Source organism: Leopardus geoffroyi, chromosome B1, assembly GCF_018350155.1.
Source record: "Leopardus geoffroyi isolate Oge1 chromosome B1, O.geoffroyi_Oge1_pat1.0, whole genome shotgun sequence".
Lineage (NCBI taxonomy): Eukaryota > Metazoa > Chordata > Mammalia > Carnivora > Felidae > Leopardus > Leopardus geoffroyi.
The window spans coordinates 31,198,493-31,223,857 of NC_059327.1; the positions used below are offsets into that span (position 1 = coordinate 31,198,493).

Genomic DNA, 25,365 nt, shown 5'->3' on the forward strand with positions numbered 1-25,365 from the left:
ATGTCCATGGCATAGGGCCTAGGCCCCCAAACAGGAACGTCCCTGCTTCTGGAGGGGCCTCACCCGAAACGCCACAGGGCTATGAGGCTGGCTGGTGGAGCCCGACCCAACGGCCTCCTCCACAAGTAAGGCATTTAGTAAAGTGTGTGTGCGGGCCTTCAGGAAGAGCTGTGCTACTTCTCAGGATGCTTCGTCTGTTCCACTCCCTCCCCCCATTCTGCTCGGCAGCAGGTATTAGGTGATCGGCCCAAAATACTGCAGGGAGTAGACGGATTCTTCCAATCCGGCCACTCGTGGCTGCGATCCGCGTGCCCCCCACCTGGGCAAGCCCAGTCCCATGGGGTCCGCTTGCTGAGGCACTCGTGTCCTTAGGCGAAATGTGTGACCTCGCCCACGTGGGCCTGGGGAGACGCAAACAGCGGACAGGAAGAGCCTGCGCTGACAGCCCATCGGCTAACGTGGCTTTCTAATCGCCAGGCCACGGGCCGATTCTGTGGCCACGACTTCGGTCCTGGACTTTGAAACTTTAGTCTGATGTGGTCGGCCTTTTTTGTAAACACTTTCTAACCCGAGTCAAATGAATGATGCAAAGGGAATAATCAAAGTATCAATTACAGACAATTCATATTATAGTGTGTGTGTGTTCACACATGTGTACTCATCAGAAGCAGGGAGCAAACCCAAATGCCACATGGATGAAAAAATGACAAGCAGTGGATGTACCACAGTGACACTCAGAGCCACGTCTCCTGAAGAAAGCCCGGCCAGCAGGGCCGTGGGAAGCCACTTCGCCTTCATGTCAGGCCTCCTGCCTCCACAGGCAAGACTCTCCAGAAAACGCTGGGACGTGCCCAGGGGGTGTCGGGGAGTGATCGCTGAGTCTGCCACAGTGCTCAGGGCTACTCCTCAAACAGACCTGACCCTGTGCGCCGCGGCCAAGCCCTCTCACAGCAGGACCACATGAGATGCGACCCCTCCTCCTCCTGAAAGAACAATCCAGGTGGAGGGGGAAGGGGGGCCGTCCCTGATCGCATGGACCCCGATCTCTCCTCTCCTGCCTCCCTCCCCCAACTGCCGTAATGGCTGACTGTGGGGCTAGGGCAGCAGGCACAGGGGCGCCGCTGAAGAGATGCCCACAGTGGACGTCAGACATGTTAACCCGGCCCCAGGATTCCCAGTCCTCTGGCACCAGGCTCAGATGAAGCAGCAAACCAAGTGCTGTTAGCATCCCCATTCATTCACTCATTCACTCATTCATTCATTCATTCATTCAACCGGAAGCATTAATGAAGCACCCCTCAGGTGGGGAATACCAAAATGAAAGAGGCAGGAGCCTTGATCACATTATAACACATGAGGGATGTCATAAGGGCCCTGGGATAAAAACCCCATGTTTGCCAAGGCATAAAGAAGCAGCAACAGATTACAGGGAAGGGGGCTGAGCAGGGGCTCCGGGACAGAGGTGACACCTAGCTGGGCCTCGAAGAGTAATAAAGATTCCCGGAGGCAAAGAGAAGAAGGTAAGGGCATCCCCTGGCTAAGGTGACAACATCTGGGTCCAGACTGGGGCAGCAGGACTGGGTCACGGCATGGAGCGTTCTGCTGCTTGAGCTGCATCCTCTGGGCAAAAGGGAGCCCCTGAGGGCTACAAGGGAGGGAGAGGGCATGATCGTCGCCGTGTCAGAGAAAGTGCCCGTGGTGCAAGGAGATGTTCCCGTTGCAGACAGGATCCCGGAGGCAGTGAGACTCCTCCGAAGGCGGGGGGCACAAATCCAGTACAGACAACAAAGGTATGCATTAGTGGCAGTAATGGAATGGATGCAAGAGATAAGGGACAGACAAAATTCACTCAACACAGCACAGGGTGACTTTGTGAGTTCAGGCCAGAATAACTGTGACTGCGGCCCTCGCTGGGGTTGGGTGCCAGAAGAGAGGCAGGACAATGAGAGGCGAGGGTAAGGATGCCTGGAGACAGCTGGATGGAGGTGCCTGAGGCACATCCAAGGAGCCGCATCTAGAAGGTGACAAGTGCAGAGCTCAGAGAGAGGCCTCTTCCAGGCCTGCACCTTCTCCATGCTCAAGTCCCATCCTGATCTCTGCGGTGCAGGGTGTTGCACTGGGGCTCCACCCCTCCAGGGAAAGCCTGAAGTTCAGGTTAACAGAAATGACAGTCACGCTCTTTTCCCTGCACTGTGGGTCCTGGTCCTTAGACATCTGGAGTCCAGAGATCTGGCCTGGACCCCTGAGATCCATGCTTTCGAACAGCTCAAGTGCATGTGACAATCCGGATTCAAATACAGGTTCACAGGTCCCACCAGCACGCTCTCTGCTTAGCTATATTGGTTGGGGACCAGGAAGCTGAATGTCTGAAATGCATGCAGGTGACACCAGGGTCCACAACCTGTCGGCCGTGCTTAGGGAACCCCTGTGCCCTCCTGCAGCTGCAGTCTCTTCTCTCTGGCTCTCTTACAAAAGTAGCGATCGGGAAGGGGTCTCTACAGAGATGAGAGGCTGCTGGCACCTAATACAGATGGAAAAAAAGTAACTTAACCCCATCTGAGTGTTTACTATGGGCCAGGCACTGTTCTCATGTCTCCAGGTCAATCTGTGTAACAACTTTCCCCATTTTGCAGATGAGGCCACTGAGGCTTTAAGTCACACAGCTGGCAGGTGGGGAAGCCAGCCCCGCAGATGTGTTTTCCACACCGGCCACGAACACCAACACACAGGATAAGCATCAGCAAGTAATGCCCTTCTCTCTGGCCCCGGACTTTCCCTCTATAAAACGGAGGTAACCATTCCCATCTGCTTCTCTCTGGTTAAGATGCTGGAGTCTTAACTCTGATGATCGTAACGCTCTCGGGAACCCAGTAGCATTTTCCCCAGGAAGCAACTCTGCCACCTCCGTGACCCCTCGGCTGGTCTCGATGCCGCGTGCAGGGCCTGTCTGGAGGCTCCGCCCACCCACCACTGGATGGAAAGGGCAAAGGGCGTTCTGTCTGCCCTGCACTGGGGGCCCCTTACAAAGCTCTCGTTGTGCCATTCTCAATGGGAGGCTCTGTTGGATGGCAATAATATTATTTTCTGCTGCTGACGTGTCACCTCCCTTTTTAAACTTGGACTACTCGGCTACATTTTCCACCTTGGGCCGTGCCATTTCAGACAGACCTGGGAAGGGCACTGCAAAGGGCATGTGCAGGTGACAGGCTTGTAGAAACTCAGAGAGATGGCAGGAAGGGGTGTGGGCAGTGGTGCACCGGTTACTTCAAGGGCTTGCTTCTGCAAGTTTCACTTGAATCTCCTCCAGGGCCCTAAGCATTTTTTTTTTTTTTTTTTTTTTTGGCCTCGAAACTCCTTGAGGAAGCTACAATTTCCTTGAAGGAGCAGGCCGTAGGTACCAACCAAGTCACATTAAGCTAGCTCTCCGTCTTTGCAAAACTCTGTGTCTGTAAAGCGTGCTTTTCTGAAGCAATGCTGAAATGTGTTGACCAGCAAGCAGAAGAAATCCCGATTTCCTCATCTGTATCATTCCCACTTGCTTCCCGAGGGAAGGGCAGGCCAGTGGGAATTCTACAGAGGTCAGTAACCACGGGTGGTTATTTGCAAGGGCAGTTAATATTCTTCTCAGGGCTTTAAAAGTAGTGGAGTTTGGGGTGTGACAATTCTGACCACATCCCTGCCACCTCTGATTACTTTTCTTCCTTGGGGTTTGCTCATTAAATCCCTCTGCTTTTTAGCCTCTTAGCCTTACTACTGCATCACAAATCCTACACTGAAATACGATCACATTCTGCCCAGATGTGTAGGGCAGGCAGTCTGACTTCTCCTTCACCCTTATCTGCCATAAGGCCATCTGCTGACTGTTCCCGGCCCCCGGACCAGGTGCAGGCCTTGTGGATCTGTCCCTTGTCCCTGCTCAGGAGCCCACTTGGAAGGAAGGGAAGGAAGCCCACTGCTGCTGAGGAAGAAGGTCAAAGAGAAAGTCAGGGCATCGGCAGGAAGGCATATGCCCTCGTGGTGAAGGCAGGTGGGGGGTGGGGGGGGGGTGCGGCGTGAAAGCAGAGAAGGGACAAGACACAGAATGGGGGGGGGCCAAAGAATGGGTCAAGTGCAAGGAGTGAAAGGCACATTCAGGGAGGTAGGAGACAAGAAAACAGAATGGTGGGGTCTTTCAAGTAAGTCTGAGAGAAGACAGGGTTTTATGCATCTGCTGAGCGAAGTGCACTTGATCACAGGCAAACGGTCTCTGAGCTCGGTGAGTCACCAAATGTGGGGGCTGAAAGGAACATGCAGGGTCAGCTCGTGCAGATCCTTCATCGTGCAGATGAGCAGGCCCGCGAAGTGAGGGGACCTGCCCACAGTCGCACAACGAGTCAGTGCCAGAGGGAGACCACAACGGCAGACTCCTGGTTGGCGGCATTTTCACCACAGGGGGCTCCCGCCCAGCAATCCCTCCACGGAGAGACAGCACTGACCACTCACTCGGGAAAGATTATTTGTGGCTTATTAATACCCGGTGAGCAACGTAGGGGCCCAGAAGGACCTCATATGAACTCAAACAGAGGCAGATTATAGCCTTGACTTGGCCTTGCAGGCTGTCACCCAAGCAGTCGGTGCTTCTCGAAGCTCCCATGTGGCTCTGCAGCTGGCCCTGGAGAAGGGGCAGCCAGGCCCACTGGTGCCAGCTGAGTCCTAGCAGACACGACTGACAAAATGGCAGCCTCTTCCAGTAGGTCAGGGCACTGAGCTGTGGGTGGAGGATCCCCTCCCCCCCACGCCCTTGAGAATGGCTCCCACTAGGTTAGAAGGTGAGGTACACAGCAAGAGCGAAGTAATAAGGCTTCAACCTGCAGGCTCTATGATTAGAAAGCTGAACCAGAAGACAGTGGTCGCTGATCCGTCAGACACTCTGAAGACCAGGACCGAGAGAGAAGACCAAGAAAGTGCAATTTAAAACGTAGGGGCGCTCAGACTAGGAGGGGACAGCAGGGCAATGTTCGCCCATGTGGCAGAATAGAAGAAAGGAAGCTGAGAGACGGACTATGAAGTTACAAGGAAAAAAGACCGTCATTCTGAAAAATAAGCAGTAACATAGGTTTTTCTAAAGCATAAAATAGCTAAGTTCTTTCTACTTTGACCCTCTTCTGAACTGAACTGTAAGTTTTGAAGATGGATTATATATTTCCTTTCGCTCTTGGATAAACGGTTTTTGGTTTGTTTTTTTTTTTTTTTTTACATATGTGTCTGATGGGCCATGGTGAAGCTTACCCCCCTCTTCAAAACCAAAATAGCATCTGTCACAGGGGCATCATTAGGCACATTGGAAGCCGACCTTATACAAGCTAACTTTGAACACTCATGCTATGACTCCAGGAAATATACTTCAGATTTTGCCGAACAAAAAGCACAAATTCCTTGGAGCAATGCACGAAGGACATCTGCTGTTGGGTGGCAGCAATTTTCCTACATAAATGACAATTAACAATATCTGTGGGTCGCTCTCGAAGGAGGGCTGCCCAATTCCATTTACGTCAAGCCCAGGCCAGGAAATATTCCCCCCACTTTATTTTCTTAGCAGTGGAACGAATACAGGTTCCTGCTTCAACACTTCATTTGCAGCACCCCGCCGTCACTCCAAGAAGATGCAGCCTCAGGAACTGTTTAAAAGCCAAAATCAAATACTTATGAGCACAGGCTCAAAATGGACAGCTCTGACGATGACCCCAAATGCAATGTGTTTAAAGCAAAACCACCATCAAATCACATTTTCAGAGCAAGGAAGACAAAAGTTCAAGCCGAGAAAGCAAGAGGCCGTTCCTTTTATCCTACCCCAGTTCTCTAGCACCGTATTCTCAAGTTCAAATGGACACGTCAGAGTTGGACGGAAAACGAGGACAAGGAAACCAAGACAAATGGCTGGCCCGCCCCCTCCCCCTTATGTGGTAAAGCAGTCCACTGCTCAGTCCAGCAACTATTAGAAGGAAAGAATCGAAACAACACAGAAGCATTTTCAAATGATAATGGTGCCCAAGCTCTGAGATGATTATTTTTAAGCTATCTTACTGATCATGGTGGTTCCCCCAGCCAGGGCGGCCTTGGTGCCTTGAAAGAAGTCATCAGCAGAGGTCATTCCTTGGTCAGGCATCTGGAAGCGGGTATGGACATCAATCCCTCCGGGGATCACCATCCTAGAATGGGCTTCGATGGTCTTCACCCCTCCTGGCACAATCAGGTTTTCCCCTATTTGCCTAAGTAAACAGGACAGGTGATAACAGTTATAAATGAACCACTCCTGAGTCAAATGGGCTCTGACAGACATTTCACAAAGCCATAAACTATCCTTCCCTAGGTTCTGTAGACTTTTTGGATTATTATTAATATTCCTAATATGTGCACTCCCCAGTCCCTACCCCAACTAAGAGGCAAACAGAGCATACTACAAAACAAAATTTAAATAAAGCACCAGGACATGCTGATGGAAGAGGTTTAGTTGCCAGAAAACCCTTAAGATCAAATGATTACAAGGCCCCCAAGACATTTACCTAAAATGCCACAACACTTTCTCCGTAACTAATTCAATTGTATAGCAATTTTCTCCAGACTTGGTTGCACTTTACATTTATTTTCCACACTGAGAAAACAGCAGTAGAAAGACAGTGGTAGAACAAAGCCAAGAAAAAGAAAGAGAGAGAAAGAAAAGGAAAAAGAAAAAGAAAGGGAAAAAGAAAAAGAAAGAAAGAAGAAAAGGAAAAAGAAAAAGAAAGAGAAAGAAAAGGAAAAAGGAAAAGAAAAAGAAAAAAGAGAAGTGAACGTTGTGATTACAACTATTTAAAATTCTGGAAGCATGTGCTCAGCAACTCAGATACTAAGGACGGAAAAATTAATATTCCGTTGAGGGTCATGGATTCATTTCCAATTTTCAAAAAACACTTTTGCTACATCTTTCTAGCAGCTTTTTTCAGAAGGAAAAAGTAATCAAGGAGTTGATAAAAGTTCTAAAACAAATTAATGTGGACTAAAAATAGTATACAGGCATGCTCACTTCTAGGCCAGTATCAGGCTGGCTTCTAATTGGGGGGGGGGGGGGGGGGACGGAACATGAAAGTCATGGTATTTGAGAGCCTCGAGCAGAGAATGTCACAAACACACATGGAGAAAACATTAAATGTGGAAATGTTAAAACCTAGTTTAGGTTCATAAATCAGGGCGTGAGTTTCCAGGCAACAGACCCATCCACTCCAGTTTTCCACTCCTCCAGACTGGTTTGCTGCTAGCCTTGATGAATGCTGCTTATTTAAAAGATGTCATTTGCTACAGTGTTTGTCTTTAAACAGATGTGCTATTTCTCCCAGGGCCCTGTGAGTGCTCCCAGTCAGGAGGGCAGGAAGATACTGGTGTGTACTCAGCTCACTTAACCCTCTGTTGTTTCTCTTTTGTAACACAATACACAATAAACACAAGGGCACTCTTATTTGCGTTTGTTGCCACTTAAAGAATGAAACCTAAAATTCCCTGGGGATGAGGCAGTACTTTGTCTGTTACTTGGTAATTCATTTGGTGTCCTTTGGCCTCAGCAACTTGGATGCTTAATTAAGACAGCAGATGTGTCATCTAGATAGAAGAGGCTGGATGCCAAGTTTATGCCTTAAATTGGGCAATCTACCCAAACAACTATATTCTAGGAAAACCTTTAATACACTCAATAGATCATAAACCAAGCATTTAAACTGGCAACAAGAAGATATTGTGTCACCTCAGTTAAAATAGTCAATTACATAACACATAAGGAAATGGGTGTGCATTTAATTGTGCCTCTGAATTCCCCAAATCTGAGTTTTCAAATTCACTAGTTGCCACCAATCAAAATAAGCTTAAACATATCCTAAGTGAGGCAGTGTGTGAAGTCACTCAAGTTTGATGTCATGTGTGTGAACTGTAGGTCATGTCTAGGAATACTGGCAGGTAGACAGATTCGTCTCTATAATGAGTGACACTTACTTGATCAACCCATCTTCCATGTATATGTCTGCATAGAACGACTGGTCATCATTAACAATTTTACCTCCTTTGATCAGAAGACGATCACTCTGAAACGAAGAAGTAATAAGGTCAGGCATGACCTATGAGGAACATCAGTGCCAAGACAATGAGCTAAGGACACATTTTTAGGCATTCAAAAGAGATGCTCAAAATGAGCCAACTCTGAAAAGGTTCAGTGACAAAGGTGAACCTGATGTGACAACCTATTCATCACTTGATGAGTCAGAACATACTGGCAAAAGTTCAAAGCTTATTCTAGGTTTAAAGACAAAACAAAACAAAACAAAACAAAAACTATCTCTCTCCACTGAAATAGAGAGAAAATGAAAGAATGCCTACCAAACTCTCTTTAAAGAACAGTGTAAACGTTTCAGATAAAGAAGACAATATTTTTTAAATGGCTTTAGGCTAAATTTCATTAAAAATAAAATACACCCACATGTAAGGAAGTCAATTCTTGGCATAGTTTGTGTAGGGAAAAATTAACCAAGTCTGTTGTCATGGGATACTCTACACAAACACACTTCGCTCAACCACTGCAAAGTTTCATTACAATACGTTCTTTATATTTGCTTTTTATCTTTGGGGTGAATCACATCGATTGTAACAAAGGGGGAGTGAACACTTCAAATATACACCACTTTAACTACTAGGCTGTTACGAAAAATGTAAAATTTTGCGATAAGATGAGATGGCAAGTTCCAAAACCTACATTGTTGACGCGCTTGTATTTTAAAGGTTGCAAAAAATTATATATGACAAGCAGCGTGTGAGGGCCAGGAATGCAACAGAACTGCTACACTGTGACTCCTCTCTATCCCAAATGCTGTGGATGGAATGGGATATTAATGTCCTGTGTTCAGTGGACATGCACCTGCTGTACCCCCAGGTGGGGAACAAGTTGAACCACACAGGCCACCGTTTTAATATGCAAAATACGTCAGAGGATGACATTCATTTTGATAACGGTTACCTTAAAATTCAGTTACAAACCAATATTCTTAGTAAGTGCTATTTATATTTAGCACCCACCAAAACCAGAAAATTATAGCAAATCTTTAAAAAATATATGGGGGGGAGGAATAAATAAAAATGAGAATAAACATATAAGCTGCTAGACACCTAGGGGAAAAAAGATACTGTTACACATAAATGCACACACAGCCGGGTATAGAAAGTATTTATTTTTTCTCTAACATAATGAAAAACAGTGAGATCATTTTAATTTTATACACTGTAGGGTGCATCATCCTACTACAGACTTTGGGAAGTCAAATGGGAATAAACAGTCAACAATTCCTGCACTTGTGTAAGACCTTTACAAAATTCCTGTCAGGTACCTAAAGTCACCAAAGCCTCAAAACAAATTTAAGAGGTGGGTGGGGCCAGATTCTTATTCCCATGACACATAAAGAAACTGAGGCTGAGAGGTTAAGCCACTTGCCCCAGGTCGCCTGATCCAGTGGACTTTTCTCTGCCCGCGATGATCTCCCCCTTTTCCCCCATTACCCAGCTGTGACAGGATAAACGTCGCCTGGAAGGCAGGGGAGAAGCCCTTAGTCACTGCGGTACCTGTCCCGGCCATCACTGCGAATCCCCGAGCCAACATCATGCTAAGAAAAAAATGAGACATCACCGCCCCGTCCACTCGAGTCCCTTCCAGAAGGCTTCTTACATAAGATGCTGGCCGTGATGATGGAAGGAGGGAAACCATACTATAGGTCCTAAGATAATGTAACCAGATTTTTTTAAGGGTAGAGGGGGCGCTCTTTGGGGGAAAAAAAAAAAAAGGTCTTGATTGTTTGCTTTCTAAATTTTTCTCCCCACACTGTCAAAACCAAACTGTCTTTTTCATTCACGAAGACAACAAATTATTTGAGGCTTGTGGCAAACCTGCTCCCCACCCCCTCTCCCCAGACTCCTTCCTCCAGAGCTGGGAACATGTAACGTTGGGTCCTCTCCACCCACTCCCTCCTCCCCGAGCCCGGCCCTTTGGGATCTTGGGTCTTTGGCCTTCAAGAAAAAGCTAGTACCCACCCTCTCTTTAGCACAGCCTGGTTCATCCTATAAAATCCTCCTGAGCACACGCCCCCTCCCCTGTGCATTTGTTTCCACGTCTCTCTCCTGCGGATGGGTGTGCCCTCGTGCATCCAGAGGAAGCCGGGGTGTCCGTAGCTAAGAAGGAAACCAGAGCGAAAGCGCGCCCTCAAATCCAGCCCTAATCACATCTTGAGTTTACAAGGATTCTTTCGGTCTCTGCCTCAGCCCTGGGTTCTACCCAGCAATCAGCTGGCCAATTGCAATTGCACATCATTATGTAACAATGAATTTCCCTCGCCTTCCCTCTCTCCCCGGGATTTCATTCGGGGATGTAGAGAACTAGGACTGGTGAGATTTTTCCAGGAAAAGATGGGGAGAGGGTGGGGAGGGCAGGAGAGCTGTGAAAGCAAGAACCTGTGTTCATTGCCGAAGCATCGCAAATTCATCGCTTAGATGTTTTTTCTCGGGATTTACAAACTAACAACTCCAGGCCCCAAACTGCGCCAACACCTCCGGCCGCAGCGATCATTGTCTGGCCGAGGCCAGGCCGGGCCATCTGCTCCGCGCGTCGCGCAGCGCCATTACCTCCGCGAGCCCCGCTCCGCGCTGTCCCCAACGCCCACCCTCCCAGCCCGCTTTGTATGCGCCAACACAGGCGCCTCCTTGGCTGCAGGAGGGGCAGAAAGTCACAAGAAAGCGAACCCTGAGCCCTGCCAGGGTTCCAGCCCCACACCGGAGGGCGAGGAAGCCGAGAGGGCCACCAAAAACCAGTCCGTGATCGACAAAAAGCCCACGCCTGGCCCCCCACCCTCTTCTGTTCAGCACCGCGTCCCTATTTTTCCTTCCAGTTTCCACATCATCCCGGCACTCCCGGCCCTTTCCAGCATCCCTCTGCTGTCATTACGCCTCCGGGCTGAAACCCGCTCCTTTTTCTAAGGAGCCGGAGGAAGGCTCCAGAAAGCCTTTATGGTGGGGGCGGGAGACACAGGGAGAATCCATTTCTCCATCTCCCTCAGCCAGCTCCTGGAGTCCAGCCTCGCAGCACGCAGCCCGGAGAACAATATCCGAGCTTCAACCATGCATATTCAATCTGGCATCCATTTGCTTACACCCCGCAGGCCAGCACTGCAGCATCTCGAACTGACAATAAAAGGATACAGCGGATCTGGCGCGCTACCTAAGACGTCCTTAATGCACTTACGCTCCTATTTTTATGCCTTACAAATTATGTAGCTTACAATTCTAGACGGCTGCGTCTCCCACTACAATCGCCTTCTTCAGCAACAGGAAAAAAAAAAAAGGAAAAAAGAAAAGTTGGGTCCCTCTTTCTCCCGCTCCTTTAAAAAAAAAAAAAAAAATTTCCTTGGATGTTCCTTGCTACAAAAGGTTGCTGGCCGACCGCAGATTTCCCAAGTACCAAACTCACCGTGATGCGTGGAATATTTTTCTTCCCCTGATAAGACATCTCTCTCCTGGGAAAAAAATAATTTCAAGAGGACACCTTTAAAGCAAAAATTGCCAGGAAAGAGATGGTATTTTTTGCAGGATTGAAAAAGATGCAACCGCTTAGCTGGTCTTGCTGATAGCAGATTTCAAGAACGTAAGGGATAAATGCAATCCTGTCTCTTTCTTCCTCTGCTCCAACACAGCCCCAGCTAGGGCGGAAAAAAAAGAAAGAGAGAGAGAGAACAGGAGGGAAGGGGTGGAAATAAACTACAGCAATAAAAGCCTCGGTTCAAGTCGGCCACCGCGGCGCATGCGCCGCCAGCCACTCCCTTTCCTCTCAGGCAAAAGCCATCCGCTTCGAGAGAGACGAGCCCTGATTGGCCACAATCGTGGGATATGCAAATGAGCGCGGGCGGGGAGGGGAGCGGCGCGAGAGCGCGAAATGCTGCAGTGTGCCGCCGAGGGCGGCGGTCGGTGCGTGCGCCCGAGCGGGGAGCGCGCCTTTCGCGCCCTTTCTTTGGGCCAGGGCGTCGGGGACTGTAGCTGGCTGCCGCCCCAAATGCAGCATCAGCAACTCAAGGACAATGGAGGGGTGGTCTTTACGGGCCGGGGGAGCCCGGCCCCGAGACGGTGGGCTTCGCTGCAGCCCGAGCGGCACGCACCCGCTCGCGCGCGCCCCGCTGGATGCCCGCCCGCGCGCCAATCCGCGGAGGCCGCCGCTGCAGCCCCGCGTGGGGTGACTGCGCCGAGCCAATGGCTTTGCTGGCGGCGAGCGCGCGACTGCACCGCCGGCCGGCGCCGCGCCGCCCGGGAGGGGCTCCCGAGCCCTCCTCCCGCCGCCCTCGCCCTTCGCGAAGGCTCGCTCGGCCCCCACCCAGGAGTCGACGGGGAATTCAAATGGCAGCGAGCGGATGGAAGGGGAACGGGGCGGGGATGGCTCGTCGCGGCGCCGCGCCGACCACGCCCGTCCGCCGTCCGGCCCCCGAGAGAGGGGCTGCTGGACGCGGGCCTGCGAGCCGGGCGGCGCGGGGGCGTCGGGCGCGCGGCCGGGCTCTCTGGGGGCGCGGGGGGCGCCGGTCGAGGCGAGGCGCGGCCCTCTGCGGGAGGAGAGCTAGCCTGAGGGCGGACGCCGGGTCGCAGGCTTCCGTGGCCTGGCAGCGGGCAGTAGAGGCCAAAGCCCTGAGGACCCTGAGCAGGCAAGGGCGGCCGCGCGGGAAGGCTGTGGTCGGCTGCTGGAGCTGGGAGAGAGAGACAGGAGACCACGCCCTGAAAGCCTTTTACGGCCCGCGGGGCGTCGGGGGGAAGCCCGGTCTGCGGCCCTGCTCTCTTTAGGAGTCAGGCCCGCTCACGCCCGTTTGGAGGTTTAGACCCGCGCATTTCACCGGTGCCTGCAGATCTGTTGAAGAAAAACTTGAGATTACCGTGCCCGAGGATTTACAGTGCTGCAGAGGGGCCTCCACATCACACAATGGGACCGAAAGAGGTGATGAACTGTGGAGAAGCAGGAAGAGGAATGAAAAGATCTTATACCCCCAAAGAAAGGGAAACTGAGTCATACGAAAACGTCCGGAATCAGAGTTAATAGGCGACTCTTGATTTCCCAGGCAGATGCTAGTTATAATTTGAACGGCTCTCTTGGCGCTAGCCATTGAACAGGCCTGGAATCCCTTAGCTTTGCTGGTCCAAATCATGCAGTGGCAACTGGTCCAGTTGATCCCAAGGGGTCTACCAGGGATCATCTCTTCGGAGATGTTGCCCAAGCAGGTACAATGACTAAAACATCTGGGCAGGCCCATGGCTTTGGTTTTCTCGACTTGAGATCAAACAATAGAGGAATCCTTCCATAATCTAGGCTATCGGGCAGCCGTGAAAAAAAAAAGAATCCGTTTAATTGGCTCATACCTGCTCAGCAAAGATTAGCCAGATAAAGACAAAATAATCCTGGGGCTACTGTGGGCCCACGTTCCAATGTCTTTCTGCATCTGGCCACTTTGGATGGTTATCTGTCCGAAAGATGTAAGATTGTACTCTTTCGCTTCTATTCTGATAAATTCTAAGATCCCAGAAAGGAGCTTTAGGGCATGCAGCAAGCCTCATGGTTGATTAATTCACTCAAGTTCCAATTAGCTGTGCATTTTGAAAATAAAGTAGAAGCACTCCTCCTCGCCCCCCCCCCCCCCGCAACTACGTGATGTGCTAAGAGCAAAGTGAGCTAAGAGCAAAGTGACTTGACGTCAGCAGCTTTTGGTGTCATCCTGTAAGGGTTAAAGTTACAAGTCTGAGAAAGCTAAAATGTGCCCTCCTACCAGTGAGAGCCAACTGTAGGTTCCAACAGGGGTGGGGGCAAGTGTCCTATTAAATCATGAAAAAATACCACTTGACAAGCAAGCAAATAATGAGATTCAAATTAATTTAAAACAAAATGACTTCTAATTAAATTGTTAACATTCTTGTTATATTTTCCTGCTCCCGAACCTTTTGATCTTGACAGATTGAACTATATCTTGTTATTTTCTGATTTGCCATCGAATATTTTGCTTTGTAATAAAAGCTCCTAATAGCTTTTATGTCAGTCTTATTTGTATTAGCCTTATTTCAGTAGCCATCAATATGGATCCACGGTAATTGACATTTCCACTTACACATATTCAAAGATTTAAGGTTTAAGTTGATTTGTCTGTTCTGACTAGAGCCTAAGAGTATTTGGCACAAAGAAGATACCAAATAGTTTTCATTGACCAAGGAAAAGAACTGTCTGCAATCTGCATTTCGTACCATTCTTACCGCTCGATGCAATGCAGAAAAATAAAAGGGGGTGGGGAAGAATTTTCCACCCACTCTGCACCGATAGACTTGTTAACATAGACTATTTTCTCCCATTGTCTTTAAATAAACACTCAAAATTCCTGTAAAGTTACAAATCATTATCCCCAAACCAAATATGTTAGCCTGTTCTCGGATGTGGTTTTTCTAAACTTTTAAAAAATCAAATGCATTTCAAACATGAAACGCAAGCGTTCTACCAGGTTCTATACCAGTCTCTGACCACCGCCTCCTCTGCAGCTTTACCTCCCATCCCTGACACCCACGTCTCCTCCCCATGCTCAGGGGGTACACGCAGATGTGCACCAACGCGCGCACACACTGCCCCTCGAGGCCGTGTGCCTTCTCAAATCCATGCCCTGCTCTGTGTTCCTCCCTTCACCTCTCTCCCTTTTCCCTCAACCCTTCCTCTAAAAGGGAGCTTGAAGATCCCCGCCTCAGTGAAATCTGCTTCCCTCCCGCCCCCTAACACATTAAGCACAACCTCCTGTTTTCGCCTCTCCTGAAACATACACCCTTCTGTATTGTAATTACTTGTCGGTTTCTTCTATCAGAGCATGACTCCTAGAAGCTAAGAGCCTTGCATTTCTTTTTCTCCAGTGACCGGTACCCTGCCTGATCCGTGGCAGGGGGCCCTCAGTGTTTGACATCTAACTAAATGCTATCGTGTAAGAAAAAAAGGTACTTCCATGTCACTGCCACGGTGAGTTTTAATGTCAACAAAATCCCCAACTCAGCCTTTCTCTGAGCACTGTCGCCTTGCTGGGTCTTCCTTTCTCCTCCAAGTCCCAGAAACTGCAAGATCATTCTTGCAGTTTAGATCATTCTTTTCTCCATTCTTCCGTTATTCTTTGCACGTGCCTGCATAACACCCTTTATCATATCCCACCACCTACACAATACATCCTCCAATATACCATGCTGAGGGGAGCAGGATTTTCCTTCCATTGAAAGTTTGAGTTCACAGAGACTCAGAACTCTTTCAAAAATCTTACCCACGTCTTCCCCCATACGGGGTCCGACAGGGTGGGGACTTTAGATGTACGAGTGATGACATTCAGTCAGGATTTTTAAGATGTTTGAGTCCTACAACCTGCCGGGAACTGGGGGTGGGGAGATGAAGTCCCGTCACTAGGGCGCTGCAGGGTGACTCGGCTGCTTTCAGTTCCTCAGCGCCCTGCACAGTACGTGTCCTGTCTCGGACCAGGCCCACCACGTCTCTTGGTTTCATCTTCCCCCTTTGGGAAGCTGCAAGTAGCCATTTCTGCTTCTATGCTCCCCCCACCCCCACCCCAGCCCCCGGGCCTCTGCGGAAGTGGAACGTTCAGGATGTCACAGAGTAGGGAAACTCCAAAGCATAAATTTTGACGGGAAGAGTGGAGCCTAGACGCGGCAAAGAAGAGAAAACCCCAAGGTCCCCACATTGCTGCAGTACTGACACCAAGGGCTACAGCCTCAAGTGCAGTCTGCAGCGGAGGTTAAAATTAACGCAGTGGTAAAGAGAAGGTCCTGGAATTCTTCCTTGCCAAAAACTAAGGGCATTGACTAGGACACTTGAGCTGGAAGTGATGCCTTCTTCTCTGCAGATGGAATCGGGCCGTAACAACTGTTTCCTTTGTGTGCATGACCCTGAAGGGGCCCTCTGCAGAGGAATAGCCAAGGGCCAACAGATCCAAGCCTTTCCGGCGGGTGCATCCTTTACCCAGGGTTACGGAGTGGTGACCCATGAGGGTGGATGTGACTGGCCCTCTGAGCCAGATGCTGCTTTTTCTAGCACCGGAAAGAGTATTGGTCAACTCAGTTGGGGCTGGGAAAGCGTCTTGATGAAGCCCTTACTGGGTGAAGACAAGAGGCCCATCGGTGCCAATGCTGTCAGACAGCACGACCCAGAGGAATGCATGAACTTCAGAATCTAGTAGCTTTTGGCTTGCTCCTCTTATGACTCCTTCATTACCTGCCTTGCACATCATCCTCTGTGCCACTGCAGATTTCCCCTGGGTTCTTTGTGCGGGGAGCTGGAGACAGACAGCATGATCTGCATTGGCCATCACGCCTCAGGCCCGCCCTCTGGTGGTAAATGAGTAGAATGCATTCTTGGTCCCCTCTGTCCTCATCTGGCGGGTGACTCAGGACTAGAAAAAGGCCTTGTCTCAGGGTTCCTGGAATGACTTTGCCTCTGCTTCACAACCACCTGGGGCCCCAGCTCAGACCTCCTGATTAGAATCTCCAGAGATAAGGCCGAGGGATGTTTTTTAACTCATTCACCTCCGGCCAGTTGCCCACCACATCCTGCTTTTTTACAGAAAAGGAAGCTGGGAGAAGATGAACTAACCCTCAGGTCTCAGGCCGACCGGGGACTTTTCCGACTCCCCAAAGTACATGGATGGCCCCGCTCTTTACCCTGTGGGGACGCCTTATGAAAGAGTGGTAAATGGTCCCACTATCTTTCCACTTGATCGCCTTCTAGTAAAACGCTGGTTATGTAGTCAGTAGGAGGCAATTAACATTTGGTGGGCACCTACCACCATCTCTGTAAAGCACTGAGTGCTTATTTAATCCTCCCCCAAAATCTTACTAGGGAAGTCTTCATATCCTTATCGTATAGACAGGAGAAAAAAAAAACTCAAAGAAACCTCTTGTCCCAGGCCCCGGTACACGCAAGAGTGAGAACAGGGTTCTTCTAATCCAGGTCTGTGTGACCCCACAGCCCAAGGGGCTAGTTCTTTAAATGATAAAGTACTTTCGTAGCAGAAACCAGGACCCACGTTGTGAAAGAGGCAGCTGTAGCTGGTCTGCTGTCTCTTTCTTTACCCCTTTCACAGTCCCCCGCTGCCCTGGCTGCCCCTCGAGGCTCCAAGGACCTCCTGCATTCCTTAGACACCCCCCCCCCCCTTGTCCCAAAATTAATTCTCTGTCTCTCTTTCCCCATCTCCCAGCAGGACTCGGTTTCTGTCAGTGACCAGCTCTCCTTTCATCATAACCAGAATAGATTGCCGCCAACCTGTAAGTGACTGGGGAACCCTTAAAATGCTACCTCTGAGCTAAAAGAGGAAGACCCTGATTGGCTGCTTGCATAAATAAAATGCAAAATGCTACCTCTGAGCTAAAAGAGGAAGACCCTGATTGGCTGCTTGCATAAATAAAATGCAAACTGTCTGTCAAGACCGCCTTCCTTCCCAGCCTCAACCTGCCCTCCCCGTCTCCTCCCCCTCCTCCCCGGGGGCACCCTGGTTTCCTTCCGTTTCCTAGCCTCCTCTCAGTGGCCTGCTGCTGCTACTGTCCTCTTCTCCCATTCACTGCAGAAACGGCTCCTTCTCCCCCTTCACCGTCCTCTTCAGGAAGACTCTCCCTGACCACCCTGTCTGAAGCCTGCCCCCCACCTCCACTGAATTCCCTATCTCAGCCGCTCCTCAACAGCAAAGATCTCAGTTGCAAGTATTTTGTGTATTTGTTCCCTTCTGCATTTTTAGCCTCTATCTCGCAACTGCAAACTCCCTCGGCCACCTTGTCCTCCGCGCCACCTAGCTGAGAGCTCACGACACTCCACGAACACGAGCCGAATGAGCAGGGCCCCTCCAACGGGCCCCCGGGCAGATTTCCTCGTAGAGCTCTGCCCCACTTTGCCAGCCCAGGTGACCCAGGCCTCTCTTTCCACCTCTGCCTCCCCGACATGCACCTGCCACCACTCAAGTCCTCGGTTACCCAAGTGTTCAAAATGCCAGACGGCAAGAATCCGCCTCGCTGGACTGGGTCATTTGGCCCGAGTGGCAGCCACTCATGACAGTGTGGGCAGGTTTCTCTCCCGCTGGGACCGGTCCTTCAGATGCACCAGGCTTGGCCTTCACCAACACAACTCACCACAGGTCCCTGCAGGTGGGTTTTCTTTTCTGAACCCACGCTTTGGGCTCGGGCTCCAACACACTCAGGAAATAAAAGCAGCTCCTTGTCCGTCTGGGCCCTCCTTCATCCAGAAGATGCGTCCGTTCCGCAAGGGTCTGAGAAAACGTGTGAACTGTGTGCCCAGGGACTACAAATAATAGTTCAGGAGTTTAAGTCTCTTAAAAGAATCCAGCCGCGTTCAAATACTGAGAACCACTCACTTATTCAAAAGCACTCCATGCCTCTCGCCCATTCATTCAAATGGGTCCCCTAGAGACCTCTTTGGGGGCGATTTATTGACTTAGTCTGTGAATTCTTGGAAGCAGTCCATTTGGATATTGTAAAGATCTAAAGAATCGCTAAATTTTCCCTAATTAGAGGTGTCTTCCTGCCCCCCTTCCTCACTCCCCTGTCCCCTGCCCACCCACGGTTTGTTTTCAAGTTTGAGTTTAATATCCGCAGTGTGCCAGCCCCAGAAGACCAAAGGGTAATCAGGAGGCAAGCTCGCAAGCCCCTCACACACAGCCCCTGCCCTCCCAGGCTCCAGAGAAGCTGTGCCCCCCTGCCACAGGTCTGGGCTGGGGGCTCTGTGCCCCCCACGATGGTGCCCACCAGAGGCCAAGCACCATCCAACTTCTGAGTGGGTCCAACCTCCCTCAAGACACAGAAGGGGACCCCCTGGGCCACAAGCAGATAAGGAAGTCACTGAGAGGGGAAAGAGCCAACTGGGGCGGTACATATGCGGGCCTTCAAACCAGACCGCGCACCTCCAGGCAGTGCTGACTTCGTGGAGGCCTGCAATCAATCCAGGGGTGGAATCCGAGTGCCCCGGGAACTGAGGAATAAAGTTAAATTAGTAAAGTGGCCACTTGAAGGTGACTGGCTAACACGGGAAGCTAGTAATCCTGGGGGTCTTGGGAGGGGAAGGGCCACTGCCTTCTTTGGGGTGTCACCCTCTTTCTTTGGCTGAATTAAGTGTTCCACCGCCTCTGGGTCCCATGCTGTCCTGAATCCGTACTTGTCCTAGAGTGCAAATCTGGCCCTGTTACTCTTCTGTTTAAAATGCCTTCATGGCTCCACAATACCTGTGTCACCAAGTCCAAAATCGTTAGCACAACGTCCAGGCTTTTTGCATAGCGTGGCTCCTGCCTACCTCTCTTGCCTTCCTGAGCGCTCTCTGCGTCCCTGTTCCACACCCCATGCTCCCCGGATGGGTCAGGCTGACGGTAGCCTGTGTCTAGACTCATATCTCCACCCGTCCCAGCACCCCCACCCCCTCTCTGACCCCTCACGCCATCGCCTCCTCTATGCAGCACTCCTGAGACCCCAGGGAGAGCAGATCACTCCTTCTGTTGTGCACCACGGGGCCCTATAAAGACTAGCAGGGTGCCTGAAACAGTTGCCCGTGCAATTTCTTTATACACTGTCCCCTTCTCCTAGATGATAAGCATCTCGATGGCAGAAGACTATACTTCCCTTCTTCAGCGCGCACCCTAGGGCCTTGCATACAGTGGGCACACAACAGATTCTGAAAGAATGGATGCATAAGTAGATGGGTGGATGAATGAATAGGTGGATGATGGATGGATGGATGGATGGATGGATGGGTAAAGGGTGAATAGATGAACAGAGCCCCACACAGATCCTTCTTGAGTCCGCGGAGGCCAGGTCTGGGCATTCACATGACAACCTCTAAGTCAGATGGTGGAGAAGAAGCGGGGAAGACTACGTCAAGGCCATTGTCATTTCAACTAGCAAGGATGCCGCAGAATGTAAGGCCGCAACATCCTAATAAAAAAACACAGCATGCGGGATCGGGACCCACGGCCCCTCCTGGCTTAAGCCAGCTTCTCCGCCCATGGATGGCCGCAGCCAGTTGGCCAAAACGCAGCTTGCTTGTCCTTCAGCCCACCTAGGCAGCCCACCTAGGTTAACTGCTCAGTGGCAGTTCTTGCTGACACAACCTGGAAGTTTCCCCCGCTTGCATGGCTGCTCAGAGTGACAGCCATGAGCAGGCCAGCGGACCCCGCTCCCACCCAATCTCTGCATCACCTTCCTAGGACAGCCACCTGTCCAAATGCCTGACTCCTCCTTTCCCGAAGGCGGCAGGGGCCTCCTGACAGCTTCCTCCAGGCCTGCTGCACGTGCAAAGCTTGGGTAGCTCTCCTGTGGCCATCGTGTCTGCCCACACCAACCAGCCAACACGTCCCCCAAAGAGATGGTGTCATTTAGAACGTTACATGCCGTGGCTCTCATCACTTCATGTTCTTACTGCTGAAGCCGCCAAGACAGAGGGTGCAGGAGAAGAAATGAACAAAATTCTTTGCTGGCCCTTGCATCAGCTTAAAAGCACCCTCCAGGCCTTAGTTTGCTTTGCGCTGTTATTATTCTCTTACCTCAAATGTCCTGGAGGTAACGAAAGGACAAAAAAGATCTTTGGTCAGACATAAGGGGCTTCCTTTCTCCTCCTGGTCTCCCCATTTTTTTCCTCCTTTCCCCTCCCTGTCAAGTTTCCGAGAGGTTTGCTTCAAAGCCATTGTTAACGTCCGTACCTGCCCCCCTGACCCTATGAATGCCCCATCACGTTGTCAACCACAGTCTTCCGTTTCTAGACAAGTCCAAACGGGATGCAAGTGATGCTAGGCGCCAGAGTCAGGGGTGAGTAACAGGCATCTTTCTCGAAGAAGGGATTCGGTAATTTATATGGCAGACCTCCCACAGTAAGGCTCTTGCCTGCCTACCAGCTAGTGATTTTCAGAGTGACCTCCTCTTGGACCCCATCCCAGGGCTCTACTTAACTGATGGACCTCTGGCCATTGTACCTTGGAGTCCTCCTCACCCTTCACCAACCACGGCCACTGCTCCCCATTTGCCTGAAATAGGACAAAAGAGTGCTGAACTGTTTGGCGGACTTTGCCTGCCCGACTAAAGCACCGGTCCCAATCTCTGCATGACAGTTTCCTTCCTTCCATATCCATTCTGCCATAGCAGGACCTAGGACAGATCACGGCCCCTTCCCACCAGAGGAACCTCAGCGTTCTGCCTGAAAGGGGTTAGGATGTAACACCTTCTCGTCAGACGAGGTATGTGTCTCAACTTTTACATCCGGAGTGCCATGGATTGAGCCAGGCGGAAGTGGAGGAATCTCCATGACTCGCCAAAGTTACAGCCCAGAGACGGGTCTTACTCTTGTGTGCGAGACAATATGAAACTCTGCGAGTCTTTCCTCTGACCCCCCATCCTGGCTATGGGACAACACCTAATTCATCACGTCTAAGAAAGGAAGCCCCTTGTAACAAGATACTACCTTTCAGGCCCCTTCTATCCAGGGAGCTGTGCTTGTAAAAGAACTTTCTTCCATGAGGGGAATGTTCTATATCTGCTCTGTTCAACCCAGCAGCCACTACCCCCCCCCCACCCCCACCTATGGTTGCAGAGCATTAGAAACATAGTTAGTGCGATGGCGGGGGGGGGGGGGAGCCTCAATTTTTAATTTATTTCATTTAAATTAATTTTAATTCGACCAGCTCCTTATGGTTATGGCTATTGCATGGGGCAGCACAGATCCAGAGGTCAGAGCTTCTAGCTGGCCTTTGGTGATGGAGAGTATGCAAAGGGCAAAATGGTCGCCCATGGGCCAGATCCGCCCAGAGACCTATTTTATTTCACCATACAGTGGTTTCGGTGGATTTTTAATTTGACCAACATTTTCAAATGAGGAGACTTCTCATGAAAAAAGCCACACGTTCACCTTCTTTTGGAAATCAGAAAGTTCTAGGCAACTCTAGTGTCTGTCTGCAGATGGCCAGGTGGCTGGAGCAGGGTAACCACTGCCCCTGGAGAAGGGGTCTGGGCTCTGCTTGTCTGATCTCCATGCTCCACTGGTCCCCAGGTAGCCTTGATGTAAGGTCTGCTCTGGCCAACGTCACCCAACTTTTTGGATGAGGTTTCACTCCGTCTGTGACTTTGAAGAGCCTTAAATAAGCAGCAGCAGAAAAATATTCACTACAAATTGTTACATCCATTATCCACTTCTCCTGCGAAATCAGTGGGATCCGTCCCATTTTACAGATGAAGAGACTAAGGCTGGGAGTTAAATAATGAAATTGAATAACTGGGCCAAAATCAGATAGCCAGAAGTAACATAGCCAGCACTGAAACCGGAAAAATCTGACTCCTACGCACTCCATCTGTCCACGGGACAAAGTCACTTCCAGACCATCACACTTCCGTTACCTTCCAAAAGCACCCCCCCACCCCCACTCCAGTGCCTGTCACGTCCTAGTTTCTGGGCCCCTTCTCCAATTTATTTAGGGTGGAAGCGACTGGATCAGTCTTTCTCTCTGTGACATTGCAGCGTGCCAAAGGCTACAGCTATTCACAAAACCCACGTTCTCCTCTTCCTCTAGGACACACAAGTGCACCACATTTCCCAGCCTCCTTAGCAATTAGATGTGGCAGGGTTCTAGCCAACTGAATGGAGGGGGGAACTACGATGGTCTCTTCTAGAGACACAACTCTCTCTGTGCTCCCCCGAGCTCCTTTCTCCTTCTGGCTGACTGAGATGACGCTCCCTAGACAACCTTGAGAGCTACATGTTGGCGGTCGAGCCATCAGCAGCCCGAGTCTCCAATGAACTGCGTGGAGCAGAGATCCTGTGCCCCTCCCCGCCACCTGATCAGAGACACACACCTTGAACTATCATATGATACAGAAATAAATTCCTCTTGTGCTTGAGCCATTATATGTATTGGGGTCTATTTGTTATGGCAGCAATATTCTTTCTATCTTAACTCGTATCATAATCCTGTTTGGATTTAAAATTTATGAAACACACACACACACACACACACACACCCCAGTTCCCTCAACTTCTTGACCCCAGAAGGCTTGGCCTGCCCTTATCTTTAGCCATTGCTTCTCAGGACTTCATGAAGACTCATCCCCACAGAGCATCGTCAAGGCTGGCTGAGTCACCTTCTCCACGCCCGCTGGATTCCACAGTCCATCACATGACCAACTCTCCACAGCAGCAATCCTTCCATTATCCCTCTTACCACGCAATCCCCCGATCCTGGAGCAACCCTAAAACTCTATTCCTGCACCAACACTGTAGAGAGATGCTGGGGAAAGCTCACACTGCCTTACAGATTGGGACACATCATCTCAGAAAAGCCCTCGATTTAGTCACACCCTCAGCTGTGTGCCTCAGCAGCTGTCATGACCTTAACCATCTCCAGCTGTCATGGACCTCACAGTCTGGCTGGCCAGGCAGATGCTAAACAAGGAACTACAAATGGAATGAGTACTCCCAGCAGAGAATCTTGTATGCATGCCCATCTTCTCTCCTTGCTAACAATCTCATCGGAAGAGGACAGCCTGTTCAAGGGTTCTTTCTTAATCCTCGCTGTGTCCCACCCTCTTCCTCCTGAACCTCATCCTTTCTGCCACTCGCTCCCTTCAACTTCGAAACACCCCGCAGCCTTTCCCACCCACCTTGGCCCTGTGTTCGAAGCTATTGCCCTGGCACTGCCCTTCCCTCAGCGTCAAGTGTCAAGGTCTCCACCTCCTCAACTTCAGCTCCCACTTGCCTCTTAGCCACGGCAATCTGGCTCTTCCCCTAGCTGCAATTTTCTTTCCCAGAAAGAATTCTGGGAAACAGCCCCCTCCTTGGCAAACCTAAGGAACATTTGGTAATCTTCATCTTAATTGGCCTCCCTGTGATATTTAACATTATCACCTCTGTTTTCCTTCGGGGTCCCCTCCCTTGCTTCTTTGATGCCTTTCTTCTGGCCCCCCTCATACCTTTATGCCCCATTCTATCTCAATGTTCATTCTTACCCTATCATAAATATTGATTATCTTTGACATTATCTTCTATCTGAGCTTCTTTCTCTGCCATGGGTTAATGGTTAACCACTTAAATGGTTCTGACTTTTAAATCTTCATTTCTGAGCCCTCCCAAACTTCATTCATTCATTCATCCAACGAGGATATTTTAAGTGCTTCCTATACGCCAGGGGATAGGGTAACGGAAACAAAGAAACTTACAACCTGCCTCATGGAAGTTACACACTATACACAGGTAAAGAAATACACACAAGATAACTACGGATTGTGCTAAGCGCTATCAATGACATAAACAGAGGATAGAAAGATGGAGACAATTTAGATATGGTGGTCTGGGAAGGTCTTTCTGGCCAGTTGACATTTCAGCGGGGATTTAGACCCAAGAGCGAAAAATCAGGTCTTTTTGCCTCTGGAAGGAAAATCCTGGACTTGGCCTCAGGCAGCAGAGGTCAAGACTTGGACCCCACAGGGCGAAGTCAAAACACGTTGACTGGGAACTGAGTTTAAGACTTCATATCTAGAAGGAGGTATCAGGGCTTCATCACTGGCAGCAAAGTTTCAAAATCATTCTGCGAATTGAAAGTGATGACTTAGGCCAACTCTGAAAAGGAGCCAACTGTGCAGTCACCTGGGAGAAGAGAGTTCACACCGGAGAGCACCAAAGAGTGGGCTAACTCTGAGGCTAGGATTAGGTGGTCTGTTTTCAGAACAGGACGGAATCAGGCGTGACTGGAAACCCGTGAGCACGAGAGAGAGACCAAAAGAAGTGTGGCAGTATGAAGACGTTGCCACAAGTCTTCAATATCCTCCTATTGTGGGTGGGGTCCGTGGGTCCTCTCCTTTGATCTGGGTGGGACTGTGATTGCTTTGACCAAAAGGAGTACGTGAGAAGAGATGCTCTTTGCTTTCCAAGTAACAGGTCATAACATACCGTGTTCTGAGTTCCGAGCCACCACATAAGGAACCCAACTACCTTGAGGCAGCCATGATGCAAAGAAGCACAGCCATGGAGAGGTCAGTGTGGGAATTCCAACGGACAGTCCCAGCCGAGCTCCACTTCCCCGCCATCATTGCCAACGTGCCAGATGATTCCATCCCCGGTTGTGCAAGTCACTCCAAGCCATTCAAGTTTTCCCGGATGAGTCCCCAGACATGGTGGCGTAGAGACGATCCATCCCTCCTCTCCTGGGTCCAAATTCCCAGCCCACGGAATCCATGCACGTAATAAAACCATTGTTGGCTTTTTCCACCACATTTTGGGGTAGTTTGCCATGCAGCGGCAGTATC

The 25,365-nt window shown here is 50.2% G+C and overlaps 1 protein-coding gene across 2 annotated transcripts in view; it reads right to left on the reverse strand.

Annotated features, from left to right (window-relative positions):
• DPYSL2 (dihydropyrimidinase like 2) overlaps positions 1–25,365 on the reverse strand; it is a 134,764-nt gene that overhangs the window by 61,680 nt on the left and 47,719 nt on the right. The window contains exons 1-3 of one of the 2 annotated variants that reach the window (XM_045456690.1): positions 11,507–12,742; positions 7,999–8,087; positions 6,064–6,248 (exon numbers count right to left, since the gene is read on the reverse strand). In XM_045456690.1, the coding sequence (XP_045312646.1) occupies positions 6,064–6,248; positions 7,999–8,087; positions 11,507–11,545 (313 nt within the window). In that variant the 5' untranslated portion in view covers positions 11,546–12,742. Of the gene's footprint in view, positions 1–6,063; positions 6,249–7,998; positions 8,088–11,506; positions 12,743–25,365 lie in introns of those variants that run through there. The other variant, XM_045456686.1, reaches the window with a different exon arrangement.